This window comes from Camelus dromedarius, chromosome 23, assembly GCF_036321535.1.
Source record: "Camelus dromedarius isolate mCamDro1 chromosome 23, mCamDro1.pat, whole genome shotgun sequence".
NCBI classification, from domain to species: domain Eukaryota; kingdom Metazoa; phylum Chordata; class Mammalia; order Artiodactyla; family Camelidae; genus Camelus; species Camelus dromedarius.
Window position 1 is genome coordinate 3890120 of NC_087458.1, and position 25389 is coordinate 3915508.

Sequence of the window (25389 nt, forward strand, 5' to 3'; positions counted from 1 at the left end):
CAACATTAGCAAGTTGTTGCACGGTGGAAGCTCTCATGTACTGTTGGTTTGAAGGTTGATTGGTATAAAACAACCTCATTTTTAAGTTTGTTGTGTACACCCCATGATCTTGTTATTCCACCCCTAGGCCTTTACCCCTGAGAAACTTTTACATATATGCAGCAAGGTCAATGGGAGGGGATTTTTATAACATCACTGTCTGTAATAATAAAAATTTGGAAACATTTTTCTACAGTAGAACACTGCTAGCTCCCCAGAGGACCTGAGTGGGCCCCTTCAAGATCACAATCCCTTCCACCTACCTGAGGTAGCAGACTTGTGATAATTGTCAAGAATTATTATTTGGCTATAGTAATTAAAAGAGTGTTGTTAGAAAGAACATAAAAATTAGAACAGAATTAAGTACCAAAAGAAGCCGTAACACTAATTCTGGAAATGTAATTTTCCCTAATGTAATTTACTATATATTCAGAATATAAGCTGAACCAGCAATAATGGGCATATTAGAATGGCAGAGCTGACATTAATTTATACGCCTGTATCAGTAGTACAACGTGATCTGGGCTCTGTAGAGTGGATAAAGGGATCTTAAAGTTGTAAGTCCCCCTGGCTTCCAGTATAGGTTTTCTCTCAAGTAGCACATTTCCTGCATAGACCACCAGGAATCCCAGAGGCCAAACATGTGCTCATTAAATACATTGGGAAATGAACCACCCCAAGAGAATTCAGCAGTTTTAGATTCCCCCACAGTGAGCTTCAGATATTAGAATTATCATCACAATAGCCAAGAAATGAAAACAATCTTAAATGTCTGTCTACAGATGAATGGATAAAAAAGATGTGTCATGTATATTCAATGGAATATTATTCAGCCATGAGAGAGAAGGAAATCTTGCCATTTATAAGAACATGGATATACCTTGAGGGCATTATAGTAAGAAAAATAAGTCAAAGAGAGAAAGACAAATACTGTATGATATCACTTATACGTGGAATCTATAAAAGCTGAACTCATAGAAACAGAGTAGAGTGGTTGTAAGGGGCTTGGGGTGAGGGAAATGGAGATATGTTAGTGAATGGTACATTCCTCCAGTTATAAAACGAATAAATGCTGGAGACCTAATGTAATAAAAAAAAGAAAGAATTATCAGACAGAGTATATAAAACAATTATAAAAATGTTAAAGATTAAATAGAATAAAATGAGTAATAGATAAGATATTTAGACAGGTTTGAAAAAGAACCAATAGGATTTCTAGAAAGGAAAAAGAGACTAAGCTAGGAAAATAGTTCTTAAGAAATTAGAATTCAGCAATAGAGAAGAGGTGGAAAAATTAAGATTAGAATGAGAGGCCTAATTTACATCAAATTAGAATCCAGGAGGCGAAAACTTTTGAATTCTTTTGGAGAGGTAATAGCTGAGAATGCTCTGAAAGTGATGAAAACTTGAATCTCTAAATATAGGAAGTATAACATACTAAGCAGGATAAATAAAAAAGAAATTTACATCTAGTTTGTTTTATAATTCCACTTCATTACATTACAATGAAATTAAAAAACAAAAAGATTTTAAGAGCAATCAGAGTTCATACCTACTAAGATAAAAATAATTTAAAAACAAAACAAAACCAAAAAATAACAAATGTTAGGATGGGGAAATTTTCTACATTTCTGTTAGGAATGTAAAATAGTGCAGCTTCTATGGAAAACAGTTTGATGGTTCTTAAAAAGTTAAACGTAGAATTACGGTATGATCCAACAGTTCTACTCCTGGGCATATACAAAAAAAGAAATAAAAACATGAACTTGAATGGATATCTGTACACCCATGTTCATAGCAGTGCTATTACAATAGCCAAAACAAAGAACCAGTTCAATTTTCAGATGAACAGATAAACAAAATGTGGTTTATACATAAAATGGAATATCATTCAGCCTTAAAAATAAAAGAATTCTGACACGTGCTACAACATAAATGAACCTTGGAGACATTATGCTAAGTGAAATAAACCAGTCACAAAAGGGTAGCTATTGTATGATTCCACTTACGTGAAGTAACTGCAGTAGTCAGATTCATAGAGACACAAGGTAGAATTGTGGTTGTAAGGGGTTTGGGGGATGTTGTTTAATGGATACAGAGTTCCAGTTTCATAGGATGAAGAGTTCTGGAGATTGATTTCACAACAGTGTGAATGTACATAACATTACTGCACTGTACACTTAAAAATGGTTAAGATGGTAAATTGTATGTATATTTCACCACAATTTTTTAAAGAGGAATGAAGTTCTGATACATGCTACACATGGATGAATCTTGAAAAAATTATTCTGAAATAAGGCAGACACAAAAGGACAAATATTGTATCATTCAACTTAAATAAAATGTCTAGAATAGGCAAATCCATAGAGACAGAAAGTAGACTAGAGGTTATCAGGAGCTGGGGAAAAGAAGTAATAGGGAGTTAATTGTTTAATGGGCACAGAGTTTCTGTTTAGGGTAATGAAAATTTTTGGAAATAGATAGGGGTGGTGGTTGTACAACTTTGTGAATATTACTAATGCCACTGAGTTGCACATTTTAAAAATGGTTAAAATGGCAAATTTTATGATATTATTTTACCACAGTAAAAAAAGAAAAAAAAAGTAAAGACAAAGCAGCCAAAGAGAAAAGACAGAAAGATCACATACACAAGGATTGCAGTTAGACTGACAATAGACTTCTCTGCCATAACAGTGAAAGCCAGAAGGCAGTTATGAAAAATATTTTTGTAACATTGATAGAAAATAGATGTCGGGGGTGGGAAGGATAAATTGGGAGTTCAAGATTTGCAGATACTAACTACTAAATATAAAGTAGATAAACAATAAGTTTATACTGTATAGCACAGGGAACTATGTTCAGTATCTTGAAGTAACCTATAATGAAAAAGAATATGAAAATGAATACATGTATATGTATGACTGAACTATTATGCTGTACACCAGAAATTGACACAATATTGTAAACTGACTGTATTTCAATTAAAAAAGAGAAGAAGAAAATAGCTGTCAACGTGGATTTGCATACAAAGCAAAACTATTTTCAAAAGCCAGACAAACTATATAAAGATATCTCCAGAGAAACAAAAACAGGGAATAATTTACCATCAACAAACTCCTAAATCACTTTTACTCTGGAAAGTTAGCAGTAAGAGGGATGTTGAGTTATACTAGCAATAAAATGTATGAAATATCTAAGAATAGCCTTAACAGGAAATATGTGAAGCCTTGATGAATAAATTTTATTTGGGAATTTTAGATATAAACACATAAATATTAATGTTTTGCTGCAGTATGAATAATGTATTAATAACTCATAGTTGTTAATTAGATAATTTTTTTTCATATTAATATATCCTAATATAATTCAAATTAAAAATGCCAAAATCTCCCCTCTTTTGGAACTTAACATTACTCTAAAATTACTCTAGGAAAATAAGGAAGTGAGAATATAAGAATTGTTCTGAAATATAATTGTAATGAGGGAAGGTAAGCTACAGTTTTGAAAATAATGCAGTATAATGTAAAAATGGATCAGTGGAACAGAATTTGCAGCCTAGAAAAATATTAATAATTAAATACATGGTAGAGGAAGCACAGTAAATCAGTGAGGAAAACAAATTGTTGTTTTAAAAATATTTTTAGATTGGTGTTTTTTATTTGTTTTTGTTTTAGGGGGGCTAATTACGTTTATTTATTTATTTTTAATGTAAGTGCTGGGGATTGAACCCAGGACCTTGTGCATGCTAAAGCATGCACTAGACCACTGAGCTATACCCTCCCCCTAGGAAAACAAATTATGATATTGAAATAATAGGAAATTATTTAGATTATACCTTAACTTATGTTTTATACCCCAGTAGATTTTAAGTGAGTCATAGAACTGAACATTTTAAAAAATGTTAATCGTTAAAAGAGAGATAAAAGAAAATGAGTTATAATACTTTAAATTTCTGGTAGGAAGACTTTCTACACTTAAAAAGTGGCAGTAGACAAACATTCAAAAAAAAAATACCTGTCCATTTCAGACTATTTCAAAAAACTGAGGAGGAGGAAATGCTCCCTAACTCGTTTTATGAAGCCAGCATCACCCTGATACTAAAACCAGACAAAAGACAACACAAAAAAAAGAAAATTGAAAATTACAGGCCAATATCTCTGATGAACATAGATGTGAAAGTTCTCAATAAAATATTACTAAACCAAATCATAAAAGGATCATACACCATGATCCAATGAGATTTATTCCAGAGATGTAAGAATTGTTCAACATCTTCAGATCAGTCAACATGATACATCATATTAACAAAAAGAACGATTAAAAACTATGTGATCAGGGGGAGGCTATACCTCCGTGGAGGAGTGCATGCCTGACATGCATGAGGTCCTGGGTTCAACCCCCAGGAACTCCATTAAAAATAAATAAATAAAAACCTAATCCCTCTACCGCAAAAAAAACCCATATGGTTATCTCAATAGATGCAAAAAAAAAAGGCATTTGACAAGATTCAATACCCAGTTATGATAAAGAAAAACTCTCAATAAAATGGGTACAGAAGGAACATACCTCAACATAATAATAAAGGCAATATATGACAAACTCATGACTAACATCATACTCAATGGTGAAAAATTTAAAGCTATTCTTCTAAGATTTGGAACAAGACAGTGATGAGCACTCTTGCCACTCTTATTCAGTGTAGTATTGGAAGCCCTAGCCAGAGCAATTAGGCAGGAAAAAGAAATAAAAGGCATTAGAAAGGAAGAAGTAAAACTGTCCCCATTTGCAGATGACATGATTTTAGGTATAGAAAACCCCAATGACTCCACCAAAAACTGTTAGAAACAATAAGTACTGTAAATTTTATGGATACAAAATCAATGTACAAAAATTGGTTGCATTTCTATATGCTAACAATGAGCTAGCAGAACGAGAAATTAAGAAAACAATCCCATTTACAATTGCAACAAAAAGAATGAAATACATCAGAATAAATTTAACCAAGGAGGTGAAAGATCTGCACACTGAAAACTATGACATTGTTGAAAGGAATTGAAGAAGACACAAATAAATGGAGATTGTCCATGCTCATGGATTGAAAAAATTCACATTGTCAAAATGTCCATATTGGGTACAGCAGTCTATGGATTCAGTGCAGTCTCTATCTAAATCTGAAGGGCATTTTCCATAGAAATAGAATAAAAATGCTAAAATTTATATGGAACCACAAAAGACCCTGAATATCCAAAGTAATCCTGAGAAAAAAGAACAAAACTGTAGGTATCACACTCCCTGATTTCAAATGATATTACAAAGCCATAGTAATCAAAACAGCATGGTATTGGTAGAAAAACAGACATAAATCAATGGTCAAGACTCAGAAGCCCAGAAATAAATCCACACATTTATGGACAGCTAATTTACAACAAAAGAGCAAAGAACATACAATGGAGAAGGGATAGTCTCTTCAATAAATGGGAAAACTAAACAGCCACATAACAAAAAAAAAAAAAAATGAAACTAGACCACTGTCACATACCATACACAAAAATTAACTCAAAATGGATTAAAGACTTGATGTAAGACTTAAAACCATAAGACTCCTAGAAGAAAACACAGGCAGTACACTTGTTGACATCCATCTTAGTATCTTTCTGGCTATGTCTCCTCAGGCAAGGGAAACAGAAGGAAAAATAAACAAATGGGACCATACCAAACTAAAAAGCTTATGCATAGCAAAGGAAACCATCAATAAAACAAAAGGACAGTGGGTGGGGGGAAGGTGTAGCTCAAGTGGTAGAGTGCATGCTTAGCATGCGTAAGGTCCTGGGTTCAATCTCCAGTACTTCCTCTAATAATAAATAAATAAACAAACAAGCAAACATAATTACCTCCCCCCACCAAAAAAAAAGAAAGAAAAGATAGCCTAACAAGTGGGGGAAGATATTTGCAAGCCATATATCTAATAAGGGGTTAGTTAATATGCAAAATATATAACTAACTCATATAACTCAACAACAAAAAAACCCAACAACCTGATTTTGAAAAATGGGCAGAGGAGCTAAATGGACATGTTTCCAGAGAAGACATACAGATGGCCAACAGGTGCATGAGAAGATGTTGAACATCACTAATTATTAGGGAAATGCAAATCAAAACCACAGTGAAGTATCATCTTATGCCTGTTAGAATGGCTGTTATCAAAAAGGCAAGTAATAAGTGTTGGAGAGGATGTGGAAAAAGGGGAACCCTCATACACTGCTGGTGGGAACGTAAATTGGTGCAGCCACAATGGAAAACAGTATAGAGATTCCTCAAAAACCTAAGAGTAGAACTGCCATATAATCCAGCTGTCCCACCTCTGACTATTTATCCAAAGAATATGAAAACACTGGTTCAGAAAGATAAATGTACCCATATGTTTATCAACAACATTATTTACAACAGCCAAGATACGGAGACAACCTCAATGCCTATCAATGAATAAGGAAGATACAGTATGAATATAATGGAATACTTACTCAGCCATTAAAAAAGATAAAATCTTGCCATTTGCAACAACATGGATGGACCTTGAGGGCATTACAGTAGTCAGACAAAGACAAATACTGTATGATTTACTCATATGGGGAATAAGTTTTAAAAATTGAAAACAAAAATAAATGAACAAACCAAACACACACATAGATACAGAGACCAGAATAGTGGTTACCAGAGTGGGAGGGGGTTTCAGGGAGGGTGAAATGGGTAAAGGGAGTGAATTATATAGAGACGGATGGGAACTTAAACTTTTGGTCATGAACGTGCTGTAGTGTATACAGAAGTAGAAATGTAATGTTGTACTCATGAAACTTACATAATGTTATATGTCATCTATAGCCTCATCTATGTCATTGATAAAAAGTACTGAATACAAGTTTTTAAGATTTTAGTCCTAGACACTAGAAAAAAAATGTTTTAAAATTAATATCAGAAGACATTTGGAAATAATTCTGCTGGAAACTTTATTTTCCAATTTCTAGTTTTCTCGTTGGAGATGTAAGTTAACTGTAGCCTCACTTTTTCTTCTCAGGGATCCATCTGTTTCTAAGTCTATAGAACGAATCTTTAAAATCTGGGAAGATAGAAATGTATACCCAGAAGAAATGATTATGGCATTAAGAGAAGCTTTGAGTAAGTGTCTTTTCTCTCCTGAAAGAAAAATTGAGTCATTTTTCAGTCTTTAAAATTATGTGTATTTTATAGAGCTAGTTCTTTTGCTTAATAATGAAAAATAAAGTTTTGGATTTGGCCCTATTTGTTTAAAATTAAATAGTTAATAAAAGTCTGAATTAAAAGTTAAGTAGAATTGGTTTGGGGAGGGTTGAAATTTATTTTTACTGACTAAAGAAAGTCAAACGTATTAAGTGATGACGGCCATCTCAGTATGTTCCTGCATTTGCTTTACCTTAATTGAGCACTTTAAACTGTTCATCTTTTATGTTTCATGATTATTTCCCTATCCTCTTTTGAAGAATTTTTGGACAGGGTTTCAGGTTTCACTAAGCTATTTGATATTAAGCATATATTAGCATTCTTCAGTCTCTGTTTTGGTTTAGATTTGCAGTAAGCTGTGTACCTGTTTTGTTTTTTTTTTAAGTTACTTAGTTCCTATCTATAAGATGCATGTAATTAAGTCATTGAATAGAAGCTGGTGATATCTGATACCATGACCATAATTGGACTAGAAATTTGCTTTAAAAATAGCATCATCTAAGAAGCTGTTAAATTCTTCCTTTGAATGTTTTACTTGGTATTTTTCAGCTTCCTGCCCTATTCTCAAAATTAGTAATTTCACTGATGTAGTAATGTTTATTTGACAGCTTCTTAGATCTGCTGGGTGTCTTTATCTTTTTATAAAAATGAAAGAAAAGGAAAGAAAGAAACGACACACAGTCTCGGATTGCCTTTTTTCATGCTACAACTTTGACACTGAAGTGGACAGACAGAACAGCTTCCCATAACGCCAGATTGCAAAAACTGAAATGTTTTCCAGGTACCACTTTCAAAACTCAGAAGCAGCTGAAAGAAAATCTGAACAAACAACCGAATAAGCAGTGGAAGAAATCACAAAGTAAGGAACAAAATCTCAACTAATATAAAATTACCTCCTCTTTTTGGAGCAGAAGAAAATGTAGACCATTTGACATCGTACCTGGCATAAACCATGGGCAAGCCTGTGTTTTCCAGGCCTAGGAAGCTCCCAGTGACTTAATAAACCATCATGGAGTTACTTCTTAAAAAATAAAAATAAAACTACTTTTAAACAAAGGAAATGCAAAAAAGGGGTTAAATCAGTGAAGATTCAAGAGTAGTTGGGGGAGTGAAAGAAGAAAAAAATACTTAGTAGCTCCCAGGCTAACTCTCAGGTTCAAAGATGTGTGAAGTTAGAGGCAGCTGGCATTAAACAACAGAGCTGAAGAGGAGACTAGGCATTCAGAAGCATTTCTGTGGGAGCCATGAATTCCTTCAGATTTGGGGATACATTCTACCAGATTAGACATGGGCCTCAAATCCTGGCCAGAAGCTCATTCTCTAATGGGAGCTCCTGCTATCTTTATCACGTTTACCCAGCATGAGATCAAGGGAGTGGAATACTGCATGTGATAGGCTGCTGTGGGCCAAACTGAGGAATATTGAGAAAGACTTGAAAGTGTGGAGGGAACAAGGTGAAAGACAGTGAGAACTGGGAGGTGAAAAAACACTTGGGATGGTTTTGTTCCGGCAAGCATGTGATATTCATCATGATTAAGAGAGTCCTCTCACATCCTATTGGTCATAAGTTGCATGCCTAGGAACAAGAGTCATCATTTCAGCCAAAGTTCAACCACAGTGATACTGTACTTAGAACTTTCCCTGCCTATTTTTGCTGTGAATTGAGTCAGCAGAAAAAGAAATCCAGAGCTAAATAATAGAGTTGATGTTTGTAAGTGATTTTCTTCAGTCAGTGCTCAGGATTAACTGGATGTCCTGCTCCTGAACACTCATAAGCTGAGGTCCTCTTATACTCAGTCAGACTAGGTAGAAATGTACTTAATGTTATCTCAGTTATCTCCAAATCAATAATTCTAGGACTCCAGTTTTTAAGAGTATGTTGGAGGTAAGTAGGTTAGACCTATCTAAATGGTATATTTTTATATTGACCATGCTTGGCAGTGTTAATTTCATATTCCACTATTTATTCCAGTAAATATGATTTATTCTTTTTTAATTGTGATATAATTGTGCATGTTTGACATATATTTAAAGAGTACACCCTTAACTATAAAGCTGGAAATTTTCCTGAATATTAGTCAGCATTTTGCATCTATATTCTTAAATGGCCTTTTGTTTAATTCCAACAGCATCCACGAATCCAAAAGCTGCTCTCAAGTCTAAGATAGTTGCTGAATTTCGAGTAAGTTACAGAATATGTTTAACATGCCAAAGTATTATTCACTCCTTTTGTGTTACAGTTTTCAGTATGGTCCAGTAAGGTTTATTTTTATTCAATTGTATATTAGTTATATTTTCAGCATGTTTGAACTGCTCTAAATGAATCCAGATTGGAATCAGATTACTTAAGCATTTTATCTGTTCCCCAATGGAAGAAATAGCCTTCTTCTAAAATATCTATTATCGCCTAAGTTCTATATTGAACCCCCGTAACAAGGGGTGCATATTCCTATGAAGCTCTACTAAATTAAAATTTGCTGTTAGCATAATAAGATTGTTATCTAATTAAAATTTGAAGAAGGTGTAAGTGGGCTTTTGTCAGTTTCAGTCTTAACCCTGTATCCATAAATAAGCGTTGAATAACTAACGAAAAGTTACATACTTTTAAAGTATATAACTGAAAATACGGTTTTGGCATGAGAATTGGTATCGATATCCCTCATTATGAGGAAATATGAAGGGGTTTTTCCCTTTTGTGGTTTTGTTAGTTTTTTTTAGTCATATTTTACTTTAACGGGGAAAGATGGAATAAGTGAATGATCTCATAAATGAAATATGACCCTGTCTGTGTCCAGTCTCAGGCCCTCATTGAGGAGCTGTTGCTGTACAAGCGCTCAGAAGATCAGATAGAATTGAAAGAAAAACAGCTGTCAACTATGAGGGTGGACGTGTGCAGCACAGAAACGCTCAAATGCTTAAAAGGTAATACATCCTTTTGAACAGAATAACTCAGATTTTCTTTCCAGATATATCATTTTCATGCGATTAGACCGACTTCTTCTGTAAAGTAAAGTCCTAATGTTGTAGAAAGAAGCTGTGGCACTGTTTCCCAGGTCGTGATTTCATGCATGTCAATTTCTTAAGTAAATTCCTGTTCCTTCACATTGTACACCCTAAACTTAAACAATGTTATATGTCAGTTATAGCTCAATAAAGCTGAAGGAAAAATAAATAAATAAATTTTTAAATAAGTAAATTCTGTCATTTTCCCTACTTGTAGTCCTTTCTTGATGTATTGGATTACACATATTATGTATAGATAGTTATTTCGCATGTGTGATTAACCGGTTTGGGTATACTCTTTAATAAGATCACTGAAATGCCTCATAAAATCTAGTTACTTGGTGTCTTTTTCTTACATTGTAAATTATAAATGATAATTTATTAGAACATAAATCTGATGAAGGTAGAAATTATCCTTACTTGCTCGTTGCTGTATCCTAGTGCCTAGAGCAATACGTGGTACATAATAGGCATTTGATAACTATTATTGAAATAATGAGTAAGTGGCTACCAGCTTAATCATTTTGGCACCTATTTTGTTGTTATACCGTGCTTTAAATTTAACATTTTACCTAATTTAATCCTCACAACAACCCATAGAATGGAAGCATATTAAAAATCTCCATTTTATACATGAGAAATCTGAAGCCTCCTAAGGAGGTAAGAAATTTGCCAAAGTTACACAGCTGAAAAAAGGCAGAGCCCAAATTTGTGTCCACATCTAAGGCCATATTCCAGCATCATTGGGGAAAAAGTACTTACAAGAGTAGGTAATAGTTTGTAATGTCATTATGGTCAAAAAACAATAATTTATGGTGCTCTTCTAGTATCAAATTACCAGGAATCTTCTTCAAATAGGAAAGAATTTTTAGTGTAATACACACAGAGGTCACTTTACTTTTCTGAACCTCTGTTTTTTCATCTAAGAAATGTATCTTATTACATTCTGTAGTGTAAAGGTAAATGGTATAAGTGTACAGAATTGAGCTTTCTTCCTTTATTCCTAAGTAGCAGTATGGCATCACATTTGTGAAAGAGCAATTAACAAACTTTCATTTAGTTGAACTTTCTTTTCTTTACCTTAATTACAGGTGTCTTCCTGATGCACTCTTGTTTCATTCTAACAGGATCACATGAAACATTTAAATAATCTGTTTTGTGATTTTTGTGATTTGGAGAAGCTTCTTTAAGGTGAAACTGTGAGACCAAGAATAGCACACACTAAGGCAGCAAGAACAGGTTCACAGGTTATCTAGAGAAGAGTTTTCTTCAAAAGTTTGATTTTTAAAATTTTTCCTTTTTATCCTGAGATGAATATTTCCTCTGTTGTTTCAGATAAGACAGGTGGGAAGAAATTCTCCAAAGAATTTGAAGAGGCAAGTGCCAAGCTGGAGGAATTTGTGAATGGACTAGATAAGCAAGTGAAAAATGGGCCCTCACTAACAGAAGCACTGGAAAATGCTGGAATTTTCTATGAAGCACAGTACAAAGAAGTAAAAGTGGTGGCCAATGTAAGTAATGATGGAAGCTGTCTGAACGCTGATTATTTACTATGTATCAATAATTGTTTATATGTGTTATCCAACTCTGTGAGGATAAGCATCATTACTTCCAGTTCACAGATGAAGAAGTTACTTTTAAAGAGGGTTAGTAACCTCATACAAGGTAATAATGTAGCCAGCAAGTGGAGGCATTGAAACTAAGGCCTAGGGCTTCCAGATGCGGAAGCTCATGAGTGCCGTGACCGTTAAGCTTTGCTGGAGCCTTGACTCTTAGCATTTCGAAGGGGGTGTGCCAAGTTACTGCTTCAGGATATCAAACTGGGCAAAACTATGTATACTTTTTTTTTTTTTTTAACCTCAGGGCCTTCTTTCTTCCCACCTCCACTGGAAGGAAGGTTGATTAATTGGACATTTGCCTAATGACCTCTGAAAGAAACTGTTTCATACTTTGTCTTTATTTTTTTAGTTTTAATCACTATATATGGTTATAAAAGTATATGCTTTTTCAGATTTTACCAGTGCCACTTCCTAGAAGCAATTTCTCTAACTCATTTAGCTATTTTTTTCCCTGGCATTTGCCTTCATATTTCTGAATAATATACTCATATTATTGTTTCTTGATTTATCTTATTTAAAAAGTATCTGTTAACCTCTTGGTGTGACAAATGGGAGTTTAGCTTATACTCACCTGCCTTCCCTCTTCTGCTAATATCATTATCTAACTGTTTACAATGTGTTGATTCCCTTTGTAAATTGAAGCACCAAATTTACTATTTTTGACCACTTCTCTAGATGCCCCACTTTGGTAAAATGAGGGTATTACCATCCCTGTCCTTCCCCATTAGTTTTCATCTATCCCTTCAGTTTCCCAACATCAGTTAACTATATTTACTTCTGCATTGTCAAGGTTGATAATGTTTACCTTCCATTCTATAATTTTAATTGTCTTTCTTGATCTAAAGGTTGAAAATTAATAAGACTTACATTAAAATTATGTGAACATTGTTCACTGTAAGGTCTTGTGGTAACTCTGTTTATATTAGAGATTTTTTGTTTTTTCCTAGAATTTCTATTTTTCTTGCATTGATTGCCTTCTAGCCTCTTTTTTCCTCTCTTTATAATAAATTCTCCATCACATCAGATATTCTGAAACCACATTTCACGCCGGAGACCTCCTTACCTGAGCTTCTATTTTCGTGCTCCAGCTTTAGGTTTCTGGGTCTCATCTTAGGACTATTCTTGACTACTGTTCTAAGCTGAGGCTTCTGTTTTCCAATTTTCATATCTTCTTTTCTTGGTTTTCTCTCCTATTTTGCTGGAGCACGTCCTCAATTAATTTCCCCCCCCCCAAAAAAAAGAGTTTGTGGGAAATAAATTTTCTGAGTTCTTATACTTAAAAATGCCTTTATTCTGTGTTCACATTTGCTTTGATAGACTTGGCTGTTTGAAAACCATGTCCCCGCACAGCTTAGGAGGCATTACTCCGTTGTCGTTAGTGTTGCTGCTGTGAAGTCTTCACGAGATCTTTGCAGGTGGCTTTTTTCCTATTTGGAAGCTTTTACAGATTGGTATTCTTTAATTCTGGGATAACTTCTTTGCATTTTCTCTTTACTGGACATTGATAATCACAAGTCAGACCTCCTAGATTGATCCTCTGTGTGTCCTGTGTTTTCTCAGCCTTGATCTTTTTGTTTTCCTTTCTGAAAGATGTAGTCTTTTTTCCTTCCCTCTTGTTACCTCGGTCTTTCTTTTTTATGGTTCTGGCTTTCTTCAAAAATCAGATAATATTTTTTTGTCCATTCAAGTTTAAGAATAAGATTTGAAAAAATTGGGGTTTCTACATAGACAGAGATTATCTACTCTTGAGTTTAATTCAAGAATGCATAATAGTGATGATAATAGTCTGTGCAGGTAAGGAGCTGGTTGTTAGTCGGGACAAGAAGAGCCCTAAATGTCAGAAGACTGGATCCTTCTGCCAGGTTATTTTAACTCTTTAGAGAAGAAGTCTTATTTTTTTACCTGGGACATAGTGCCTTGGCTGCCAAGTATGAAGATTACAGAGGAGGTAGTACTGAGTATGTGGTATTCTCACTTGTAATTTCTGTTATCAGCCTCACTACTCACTCCACTTTTTTATACTCATCATTTCCAGAATCAAAACTTCTGAGGGATTCTACAGACAGATCAGCTCCTTTCCCTGATATAACTCCTTTCTGTATACTCCTGACCTCTTTTTTCCCACGCTGACTCATCATTTCTTACTCTTACGTCCACTTTCTATCTTCTAAAAATTTATGGAAACCTTTTTCTCAGGTATGCTTCTTGTTACTGGTTTGTACCTTTGTGTTCCTTTACTGTTCACTTTATAGGAATCCCAGGAGGAAGAGTCACTGAATAGGAGTGGTCAGTTAACCGTTTTGACCCATTTTATAATTTTTGAGGGGTGAACCATCATCACTTACTTATGAAATCATATAAAGTCATTTAGTCTGTGTTGAAGGAGCCTCAGAAAATGACTGGGAGAGTTTTGTTCAGCAAGCATTTATTGAGCATATGTAATTGCAGTTCTGCGTGATAAATGCTATAATAAAGGTAACTAGGGTGCTGTGAGAACAGACTGAATAGGTGCTTTACCTAATTTGGAATGGGGTATAAGATACAGAAATTTTTCCTCATTGGAGAAACTCTGAATTTGTGGTCGTTAGCTAAACAAGAACCCATATTCTCTGAAGAGCTTTTTCAAAAGCATGGGAACATAAGAGAGCGTGGCAAAATTGGTAGACCCGAAAGTAATTTCTTATAACTGGATATGTATGAGGAAGTGATAAATAAAACTAGAGAGGGCGTCAGGAACACAGTTCTGAACAGCCTGTTGATCGTAAAGTCTTTGAATTTTGCACTGAAAGCAGTGGGAAGCAGTTGTAGGATTTTAATTTTGCTGGTGATGTGATCAAGTTTGCATATTAGAATCAAGATAGCAGAATGCAGAAATAGGAGAGTATTAGAGGCAGAGAGACAAGTTAGGAGGTTATTGAAATAATTCAGGTTGACCTATGTGGAAATACTTAAACCTTTAAGCAATATTTTCAAAAAGATTTTGACCACAGTCCACAAGAAGGAAAGATTTTGTATGAAAACTGAGAACCACATGCACACGAGCACATGCACACAGCAAAAGTTTCACAAACCAAAACTTACTCTTATTATATATGATACACTGGGAGGTCTGCTTTCTTCTATGTTACTTCATTTCCTGCACTTTTTTCTTGAGATGAATATTTAGTTAATTGATTCTCAGCTTTTTAAACTTTGTATTTAATACAGTAAATTTCCCTAGTCTAAGCTGCATCCTGTAGGTTTTTCTACTTAAGTGTGTCTTTTACAAACAGCATATACTTGGGTCTTGTTTTTGTTTTATTAGTGTTGGTTTTTAATCTGACTGACAATCTTTACCTTTTGATTGGAGTGTTTATTCCATTTCTTGATTTGCTTGAGTTTAAGTCAGTCATCTTGATACTTGTTTTCTGTTTGTCCTGTGTGTCCTTTGTTTCAGTCAATAGACCTTTAAAGAAATTCAGGGGGGAACGTGGTCTTTTTGTGTTTACCCCTTCTGGAGTTCTTCATTCCTTTTTGCAGATCCACATTTCCACCTGGGATCATTTCCTTTCAGCCTGAAGCATTTAACATTTCTTGTAGCACAGCACTGTTGGTGATGTATTTCTCAGTTTTTGTTTGTCTTAAAATATCTTTATTTCACCTTCATTTTTGAGAAATATTTTCACTGGGTAAAGAATTCTAAATTGACATTTTTTTTCTTTCATTACTAAAAAAACGTTACTCCCATCTGTCTTCCCGTGCTGTAATGAGAAGTCAGCTGTACCTAGGTTTCTTCTTTGTAGTTATCCTGCTTGGGGTTCACTGAGCTTTTTGGATATGTGGTTTGATAATTGTTCATCAGTATTGGAACCTATTTGATTACTGTCTTTGAACATAATTCTTTTCTTTCATTCTCTGTCTTCCTTCTAGGACTCCAGTTGCATGTCCCATCTGTTCTTATATTTCTGTTCCATTTTGTTCATTTTTTATATCTGGACCAGTTTTTGGCCACTTTATATTTACCTGTCTTCAAATTCAGGTACTCTTTGTTTCACTGAGCCCAGTCTGCTGTATTTTTCAGTTCTAGAATTTTCATTTGGTTGTTTCTTAGAGCTCCTTTTCTCTGTTGAGATTTCCTATTTATTCATCCATTCTTCATCTTGAAAATTCTTTAACAAATTTGTAATCACTGTCTTAAAGACTTTGTATGTTAATTCCAGTATCTCGGTCATCTAGGTATGTACTCCAACTGGTTTTGGTGTACTTTAGTCATGTCTGTTACATCCCTTTGCAAGTCTAAGAATATATTTTACAGGAAACATACTGCATGATACTTACGGAGGCTGTGAATTGTGTCATTTTCCTTTAAAACATACGGAGTTGTTTTTTTTTGTTTTTTTTTTTTCCTGGCAATTTTAAGTTATCAGTGGATCACTATGATACAAAGGCTTGTTTTTAGGCTTTGTTAAGGTGGGTTTGTTTAGACAACCCTTAGTCCTGGGACATGGTCTTTACTCCTAACCCATGGCCTTTGTGGGGTTTTAATAGAAAGTGAAGGTGTTTACTAGGCCTCTAACTTGACGGTGCATAAACTCTGTAAACTTTCTGTCTGGCATTGTGCAGCTGCTGAAATTTCTCCTCAGATCTTTAGCTTCTTAGCTGCTGCTGCTTTCAGGTTCCTTGGAGATATCATCACAGGAGCTATATCCACCATCTAAATTTATATTTTTTTTATTGTTACATATTTTAATTATACACACACACATAATCTATAGTCATTTTATATAGTCAGTGTTAAGTGTTGAGTAAAAATAAGTATTAGACTTAATTTTATTGTGCTGCAATTGGCTGCTATTGTTTTCTCAATCTCATCAAGAAAAAAAGGGAGAGGGCCCAAATTAATAAAATCAAAAAGGAAAAAGGAGAAGTTACAGCTGACACCTAAGATATACAAAGGATCATAAGAGGCTACAATGAGCAACTATATGCCAACAAAATGGACAACCTAGAAGAAATGGACAATTTTTTAGAAAGGTACAATTTGCCAAGACTGAGCCAGGAAGAAGTAGAAAATATGAACAGACCAATTACCAGCAGTGAAATTGAATCAGTAATTTAAAAATTCCCAACAAACAAAAGTCCAGGATCAGATGGCTTCGCAGGGGAATTCTACCAAAAGTTTAGAGAAGAGTTAATGCCTATCGTTCTGAAACTATTCCAAAAAATTGCAGAGGAAGGAACACTTCCAAACTCATTCTATGAGGCCACCATCACCCTGATACCAAAACCAGACAAAGATACCACAAAAAAAGGAAATTACAGGCCAGTATCACTGTTGAATATAGATGTAGAAATCCTCAACAAAATACTAGCAAATTGACTCCAATAATACATTAAAAGGATCATACTCCATGGTCAAATGAGATTTATCCCAAGGATGCAAGGATTTTTCAGTATGCACAAATCAATCAGTGTCATACACCACATTAACAAATTAGAATAAAGCATATGATCATCTCAATAGATGCAGAAAAAGCTTTTGATAAAATTCAACATCCATTTATGATAAAAAAAAAACTCTCTAGAAGAGTGGGCACAGAGGGAACATACCTCAGCATAGTAAAGGTCATATACAACAGACCCACAGCTGACATACTCAGTGGTGAAAAGCTGAAAGCATTTCCTGTAAGAGCAGGAGCAAGACAAGGATGCCACTTTTATTCAGCGTAGTTTTGGAAGTTTTAGCCACAGCCATCAGAAAAGAAAAAAATAAAAGGCGTCCAAATTGGAAACGAAGAAGTAAAACGGTCACTGTTTGCAGATGACATGACACTATATAGAGGAAATCCTAACGGTGCCGCCAGAAAACTACTAGAGCTCATCAATGAATTCAGTAAAGTTGCAGGTTTCAAAATTAATATACAGAAATCAGTTGCATTTCTACACACTAAAATGAAATATCAGAAAAAGAAATTAAGGAAACAACCCCATTTACTGTCACATCAAAAAGGATAAAATACCCAGGAATAAACCTACCTAAGGAGGCAAAGGACCTGTGCTCTGAAAATACGAGACACTGATGAAAGAAACTGAAGACGACTCAAACAGATGGAAAGATACACTGTGGTCTTGGATTGGAAGAATCAGTATTTTTCAGATGGCTACACTGCCCAAGGCAATATGCAGATTCAATGCAATCCCAATCAAATTACCAATGACATTTTTTACAGAAATGGAACAAAAAATATTAAAATCTGTACGGAAACAAAAGACCCAGGATAGCCAAAACAATCCTGAGAAAGAAGAATGGAGCCGGGGGAATCAGGCTTCCTGACTTCAGACTATACTACAAAGCAGATCGAAGGGGAAGTGGTAGAGCGCGTGCTTAGCGTGCACGAGGCCCTGGGTTCAGTCCCCAGTGCCTCCGTTAAAAAATAGTAATAAATAAATAAACCTAATTACCTCCACTCAAAAATTTTTTTTAATTTAAAAAACAGTATATGGTACTGGCACAAAAACAGATGTACAGAGCAATGGAATAGGATAGAAAGAGCCTTCCTCTTTCATCAGAATCTTGGCCTTGCTGATTTTTTCTGACTTACCGGTGCAGACCAACAAGACTTAAAAGTTCTGCCTTTTTCTTTATACTATTTAGTAGTAGCCCTCTGCCTTTTCCTTTTGCCTGAATTCTCAAAATTTTTGCCTGGCTCCCCAAAATGAGCAGGACACTGAGAGAAAAAGCAGCTACAGAAAAGCCCACTTAGCTCTCCTCTTGGTCTCCTCTTACTATAGAAATTGCCACGTGAGCATTGGTCGCCTGCGCACTCTGCAGTACATTCAGATGTGTGTCTGTGTGTGTGCGTGTGTGTATAAATAGGTACGTGTACACATCTGGCTTTTCTAGTTGTTCTTGATGGGAGCATTGCTCTACTGCAAGCTACTCAATTATATCCAGAAGCAAAAGCTCAGTTCTAGTATATTCTTTTCTGTTCCACCCCATTTTTAAAATTAATACTGCTTCTTCGACTAATCAAAATGATTCCACAATCTAATAGTCCAAGACTCTTAACAAAAAAAGAAAAAGAAAAAGACCCACAGCTTCAAGGCAGTGGCAATTAAGATGATCAGATGAATAGATTTAAGCCAGGTGACCAAGGTTATCAACAGTGGTACATCATATTGATTGTATGTAACCTTGATGTGATGTGATGACAGTAGCACTTCACCTCCGTGGTCTTCCTCCCCAAGACCCATAACCCCAGTCTAATCATGAGAAAATCATCAGACAAACCTCAGTTGAAGGACAGTCTACAAAATACCTGATCAGTAATCTTCAAAACTGACAAGTTCATCAAAAACAAGGAAGGTTTAACAAACTATCACAAACAAGAGGAGCCTAAGAAGACATGACTAGTAAATTATGGGATCCTGGAATAGAAAAAGGACATCAGATAAAAACTGAGGAAATCTGAGCAAACTATGGACTTTAGTTAATAAATTATCAAGACTGGTTCATTAATTGTGACAAGTGTGTCATACTAATGTTAGATGTTAAGAATAGGGGGAAATTGGGTATGGGATAGAGGGGAACTCTATTTTTCACAGCAGTTTTGTACACTTAAAGTTGTTTTAAAATAAAAGGTTGGTTTTTTTAAAAAGCAATAGTGTTTGACCTCTCAGGCTGTACTTTGTTTATGGATTTGATTTTTGTCTTCTTGGTCATTGGTGTATCTCCAGTACCTAGAAGAGTGCCCAGCACATTTAGGCTCTCAATAAATACTGGTTGGTTGGAGGGGAGGGCGAGAGTAAGAGAGGATGAATTACAGATGACCTCTTACTTCCTAACTTGAGCAACTTTGTGGATGGTAATATTCATTTAGGGAATACAGAAGGCAGAGGTTGGAAACTACTCTGTGCCTGACAGCTGATAGTTTCTTATTTTATGCTAGTGATACAGTTAATAATAATGGGGAAATCTGATCAAAGTCAAAATGGTAGCTTCTTGGTTATTTCTCAGAGGAGTAAACTCTTCTTTTTCTCCAATAGGCATACAAAACCTTCGCTAATCGAGTGAACAATTTAAAGAAAAAGCTGGATCAATTGAAGTCAACCCTTCCTGATCCTGAGGAATCACCAGTCCCTTCCCCAAGTGTCGATGCTCCCTCCCCAACTGGTTCTGAATCTCCTTTTCAAGGAATGGGAGGTGAGGAATCCCAGTCACCAGCCATGGAGAGTGAGAAATCAGCCACACCTGAGCCTGCAACAGATAATCGTGATGTGGAAGATATGGAACTCTCAGATGTGGAGGATGATGGGTCAAAAATCATTGGTATGTCCTTCTGTGATTAGTAGGCACCTTGTGCCTCACCTGTTTTGTTTTCCCACCAGTGAATCTGCCACAGGCAGGTATTAAAAGGTAGTTTAATCCTTAAAAGATTAGAACACCAATGTAGCATTATTGTCTCCAGAGCAGTGGTTCAGGATTTGGTATGCCGTGTGGGTTAAGAATCACTGCTCACATCCTCCAAAAACAAACAAACAAACAAACAAACAAACAAACAAACAAACAAACCTAATTACCTCCCTCCCCCTGCCAAAAAAAAAAAAAAGAATCACTGTTCACAATCTGTGCTGTTCCCTGTGGTAGCCACCGACTCCACGTGACTAAGCGTTTGACATGTGGCTTGTCCAACTTAAGATGTGTTCTATTTATAAAATACATGCTGAAAAAAAGAAATACATGCTAGATTCTAGAAACCTAGTACCTTAAAAAAGAGTGAAAATATCTCATGAATAATTTTTTATATTTGTAACATTAAAATGAAAATATTTGGGATATTGAGATAAAATATATTACTAAAATTAATTTTACCTGTTTTCTTTTTTACTATGATTAGTATGTGGCTTGAATTATATTTCTATTAAATAGCACTGCTCTAGAGGGAGGGCCGCTTATGCTGGAATTCCTTATTCTCTGTCACTCTTGGCCTTCAAGATTCCAAAGCCACAGTTTGTTAACCACACTTTCAAAATTAACCTGGATTGGAGAACTGTTTCTTTGACAACTCCAGCTTTTATAAGTATTCTTATTAGGCAGTTTGGCTTGTGTTGAATTTAATGCACTATCCATATAGTGCATAGCCTTTAAAGTATTAAGAGGGGTATACTGCAAAGGCATCAAGAGCTAAAACATTGCATTAGTGCCTAATTGCACCCACCAGTGGACCAATTTCAGGAAGCGAAAGGAAATACATTGACATATAAACAGAGTTTCTGTCTCTTAGAAAGCTCTCGGGTTAATGGCAAAGACAAGACAGGACAATTTATGGCATAAATATCATTACTGAAAAACACAACACTGATGTGTACCAAATAATAATAACATGATTCTAGAAATGTACAAATTTAATACACAGATACTAAGAAGATACTAAGAAATCATTAAAAAAGCAAGATAAAAGATGCATTTGAAAAATTCATTTAAGCAAATATTAAAGTTGAGAAGGATCATAAATTATAAAGAGTATTTTTTTTTAAAAAAGTCATGAAGTGAATGATTTTTCTCTAAAGCATAGTGCTTTTTACCTCCAAATTAGGAAATATTAGGACAAACTATTTTGTATTGGAAGCAGAGTCTGGAAAGTCATAGGATTCAGTATCGTCTCTTTGTTTAAACAGTGGAGGACAGGAAGGAAAAACCGGTGGAGAAGTCAGCTGTATCCACTTCTGCACCTGCAAAGCCTACAGAAAGTATCTCAAAAGCCTCTTCATGTACTCCAGTGCCTGTGACCGTGACAGCAACCCCACCTCTTCCAAAGCCTGTGAATACGTCTCTTCTCTCCCCTTCTCCAGCACTGGCTTTGCCAAACCTGGCTAATGTGGATCTGGCAAAGATCAGTTCCATCCTTAGCAGCCTGACATCAGTCATGAAAAATACTGGTAAGTAAGCCCAGTAAGGGAGATAAAAACTTACTTGCATCTTTCTAATTGAGCCGTCAAGTCTGGGTTTGGCTTTTGTTTAAGCAAGTGTTTTTTAATTCAAAGTAATGTTTTAAATTAAAAATTAAAACCAGTATGTGGTCATTATAGAAAAATAAGAATAAGTAAAAAGAATAAAATAAATATTCATATTTCTGCCACCCCAAAGGAAACCACTTGTTTTTAACCTTACAAGTATGTATAATGTGTGTGTGTGTGTGTGTGTGTGTGTGTTTTAGGAGATTAAATATTTGTAATAATTTTTCTTTAAATAATTGAAGCACATTGCATATACCGTCAGTCCTCTATATTCATGGGTTCTGCATCTGCAGGTTCTGCATCTATGGATTCGACCAACCATGGATCGAAAATATTTGAGGGGGAAATTTTTCAGAAAGTTCCAAAAAGCGAAACTGGGATTTGCATCGCCCCAGCAACTATTTACATAGTATTTACGTTGTATTTACAACTGTTTACATTGTATTAGGTATTATAAGTAATCTAGAGGTGGTTTAAAGTATATGGAAGGATGTGCATAGGTTATATGCAAATACTATGCCATTTTATAAGGGACTTGATCATCGGCAGATTTTGGTATACGTGGAGGTCCTGGTACCAATCCCCAGGGGTACTGAGAGACAGCTACTGTTTGAAACCGACTTAAAGTTTAACTACATATCGTGAACGTTTTTGTAAGTCATTGAATATTCATCTATGTCATTTAATAGCTACATAGCATTCAGTAATTTATTTAAACCTTTATTATGAGAACATCTAGTATGTTTCCAATTTTTCACTGTTATAAAGAATACTGTAATGAACAACCTTGATGCTAAAGTTTTATGCACAACCCTTCTTAAGAGGGTTGATAAGTATGTAGGGCTTTCTTTAAATGAAAATTTTAATGAAAATATGCAAAAGTAGAGCCCCTCTATGTGCTCATCACTCATCTTCAGCAGTATAAGCACGTGGCCAGTCTTGTTTCTGCTGTGCCCTGCCCAGTCCTGATTATTTGGAAGAAAATCCCAAGTACTTAATTTCTTCATAAATAATTAAATATGTACTTCTAAAAGGTAAAGACTCAAAAACAAATCAGCGTGTAGGTTAAGTCTTCTCGTGTTATGACTAAAATGATCTTTGAAAATGTACTGTTTTGTTCCAAGTACATGAAAGGTCCCATTGTTCCTCAACCTCTCCATTATATTTTTTTGTTTTAATCTTTGTCAAATTCAGTCTTAAAAAATTATTTGTTCTAATTTTCATTCCTTTGATTAAAGATATGATTAAAATTTCTTTCATTTGCTTATCGTTTATTTTTCTTTGTGAAATATCTTCATATTTTTGATCATTAAAAATCAAAAATTATTCTTTTGTTTTTATATATATTTTGTCCTATGTTAAAAGTCAACCCAGTGTTTTAAAATTTAAAAATGTAAAAGTTGGTTAAATAATCTCATTTTAAAGTTAATTTCAAAAGGAAATAATTTTATCACATAGAACTATGCAATGGCCAGGTTACACAGTTACAATGGCTGTGATCATAATTAGCGAGCAGTATTGATTGAGCGCCTACAGTACTCTGATGTGTAAGTTCCACTTGGTAGAGAAAAGAGAAATGGATTCTTTAGTCTATTTCTACTGGGGCTCTGAAAACTAATGCATACATATGGGAAAAAAACCTTAATACTTGTTTAATTTAAGCGTTCCAAGTAGACAGAAGCAAATCTTCATCTAATTTTCAGGTTTTTTCTTTGTACAAGATGGACCATTCGTGGATCAGTCACAGAATTCCTCTTAAATATACCAAACTGGAAAATACTGTGAATTTAAAGGTCATTTTGAATTGCATTTTCTTGAGTTAATCTTTCTGCCACCAGGGGTCAGTCCTGCATCAAGACCTTCTCCAGGAACTCCTACAAGTCCCAGCAACCTCACCAGTGGCCTGAAGACACCTGCACCTGCCACGACAACATCTCACAACCCTCTGGCAAATATCCTCTCGAAGGTGGAGATCACCCCAGAGAGCATTCTGTCTGCTCTTTCCAAAACCCAGACACAGTCAGCCCCTGCACTGCAAGGTAAACTGACATGTGCCAGAGGGATCTGAATTGTGAATGTTTGTCTCCAGCTTAATCCTGGATTCCATTTCTGAGGAACCCAAAGCCATGAAATGTGTAATACAGTTAATTCATTATTCTCTTTGTATTTATCACCTACGAGCTGGCATTTATAGAATTACGAAATGTCAAAGCTGAGAGAGACTTCACATATCATGTAGTCTAATCCCTTCCTTTTCAGGGGAGGAAATTAAGGCTCAGTGAGGTGATGTGACCTGCTGCAGGTTACACATCTGTCTCTTCAACGATGAGCTGAGACCAAAAGCCCGATTTCTTGACTGGAGTCCAGTATTCTTTCACCTACCCCAAGACACCCGTCAGGGCTGCTTTTATTCCATCTCTTTAGTCGGGTTAGTATATGTTGAGGTTTACATATTCTAATGTTAACAGAAGCTAAAGGTAGTAGGAAAGATCAGTCTGCTGTCAGAACTCTCATGAGGCATGATTATCTCCTTTTTGTGTCCCAGTGGTTTACGGAGGCCTCTGGAGATGTCATACCTTTTTCGGCTTTTTGCCTGCCTATTATCTCTACCTTTCTGACCCTCTCATTCAGCTTTGCTGACCATCTGTTTTGTGCCTAAAACTGTCTGCTTCTAACATTTTTTTCATAAAGCTTACGTTGCTCTCTGTTCTCAGACCCTCCAGATACCAACAATCTCTTGTAAGCACCTCAGTGTAATTATGCAATGAATTTTGAACTGTTTCAATATAGTGATTTACTCTCTATCAGTAGTTCTCAACCAGCAGCCTCCAGGGGATATATGGCAGTGTCTGAGGACATTTTTGTTTGTCACAACTGGGGTCGGGGTGGAGGTGCTACTACATCTAGAGGGTAGGAGCCAGGGATGTTGCTTAATTAATCCTACAATGCACAGGGCAGCTCCAACAACAGCAAAGTATCCAGCCCAAAATGTCAGTGGTGCTGAGGTTGAGAAACACTGCTTTACATGAATAGAGAGCAGCCTTACAGGTATCTATTAATTTTCTCAATTTTCTGAACTGTTCTGTAAGTGGATCTGCCAAGCGCTGTGTTATTAGTGAGCTTTGTCTTACAATATGAGAGTTTTGCTACACAAAACTAAGTACTATTAAATAATAATTAATCCACACCCCTACATATTGGCACCAGCAATAAAGGAGTAATGATAATACTACAGTACATCTTACACTGCTGATTTCAGGAAGAATTATTTTGAGAGATTGGCATGTGCTAGTCCTTCTTCTGTCACTGTCCTATAGTTACAGTAAAAATCTTGAACTCACTTGTATCCTAGCTTCTTCTATAGATACAGCGTCTTAAAGAAGAAGCTTTTTCCTTCAGCAAATTGTTACAACAGTATCATGTGGACTCTCTCGTCAGGCAGAATTGAACAGATCTAGATGTGTTGTGACAAAGTGAG

At 35.4% G+C, this 25389-nt stretch overlaps 1 protein-coding gene across 4 annotated transcripts in view; it reads left to right on the forward strand.

The window, feature by feature from the left end:
* Positions 1-25389, forward strand: part of RPRD2 (regulation of nuclear pre-mRNA domain containing 2) — a 71630-nt gene that overhangs the window by 37765 nt on the left and 8476 nt on the right. For 2 of the 4 annotated variants that reach the window (XM_010996721.3, XM_064477717.1), the window contains exons 3-10: positions 7112-7212; positions 8075-8152; positions 9423-9475; positions 10089-10215; positions 11632-11807; positions 19941-20223; positions 21573-21833; positions 23750-23950. In XM_010996721.3, coding sequence (XP_010995023.1) covers positions 7112-7212; positions 8075-8152; positions 9423-9475; positions 10089-10215; positions 11632-11807; positions 19941-20223; positions 21573-21833; positions 23750-23950 — 1280 coding nt within the window. The remainder of the gene's footprint in view (positions 1-7111; positions 7213-8074; positions 8153-9422; positions 9476-10088; positions 10216-11631; positions 11808-19940; positions 20224-21572; positions 21834-23749; positions 23951-25389) is intronic. The other 2 variants (XM_010996722.3, XM_010996723.3) reach the window with 1 other exon arrangement.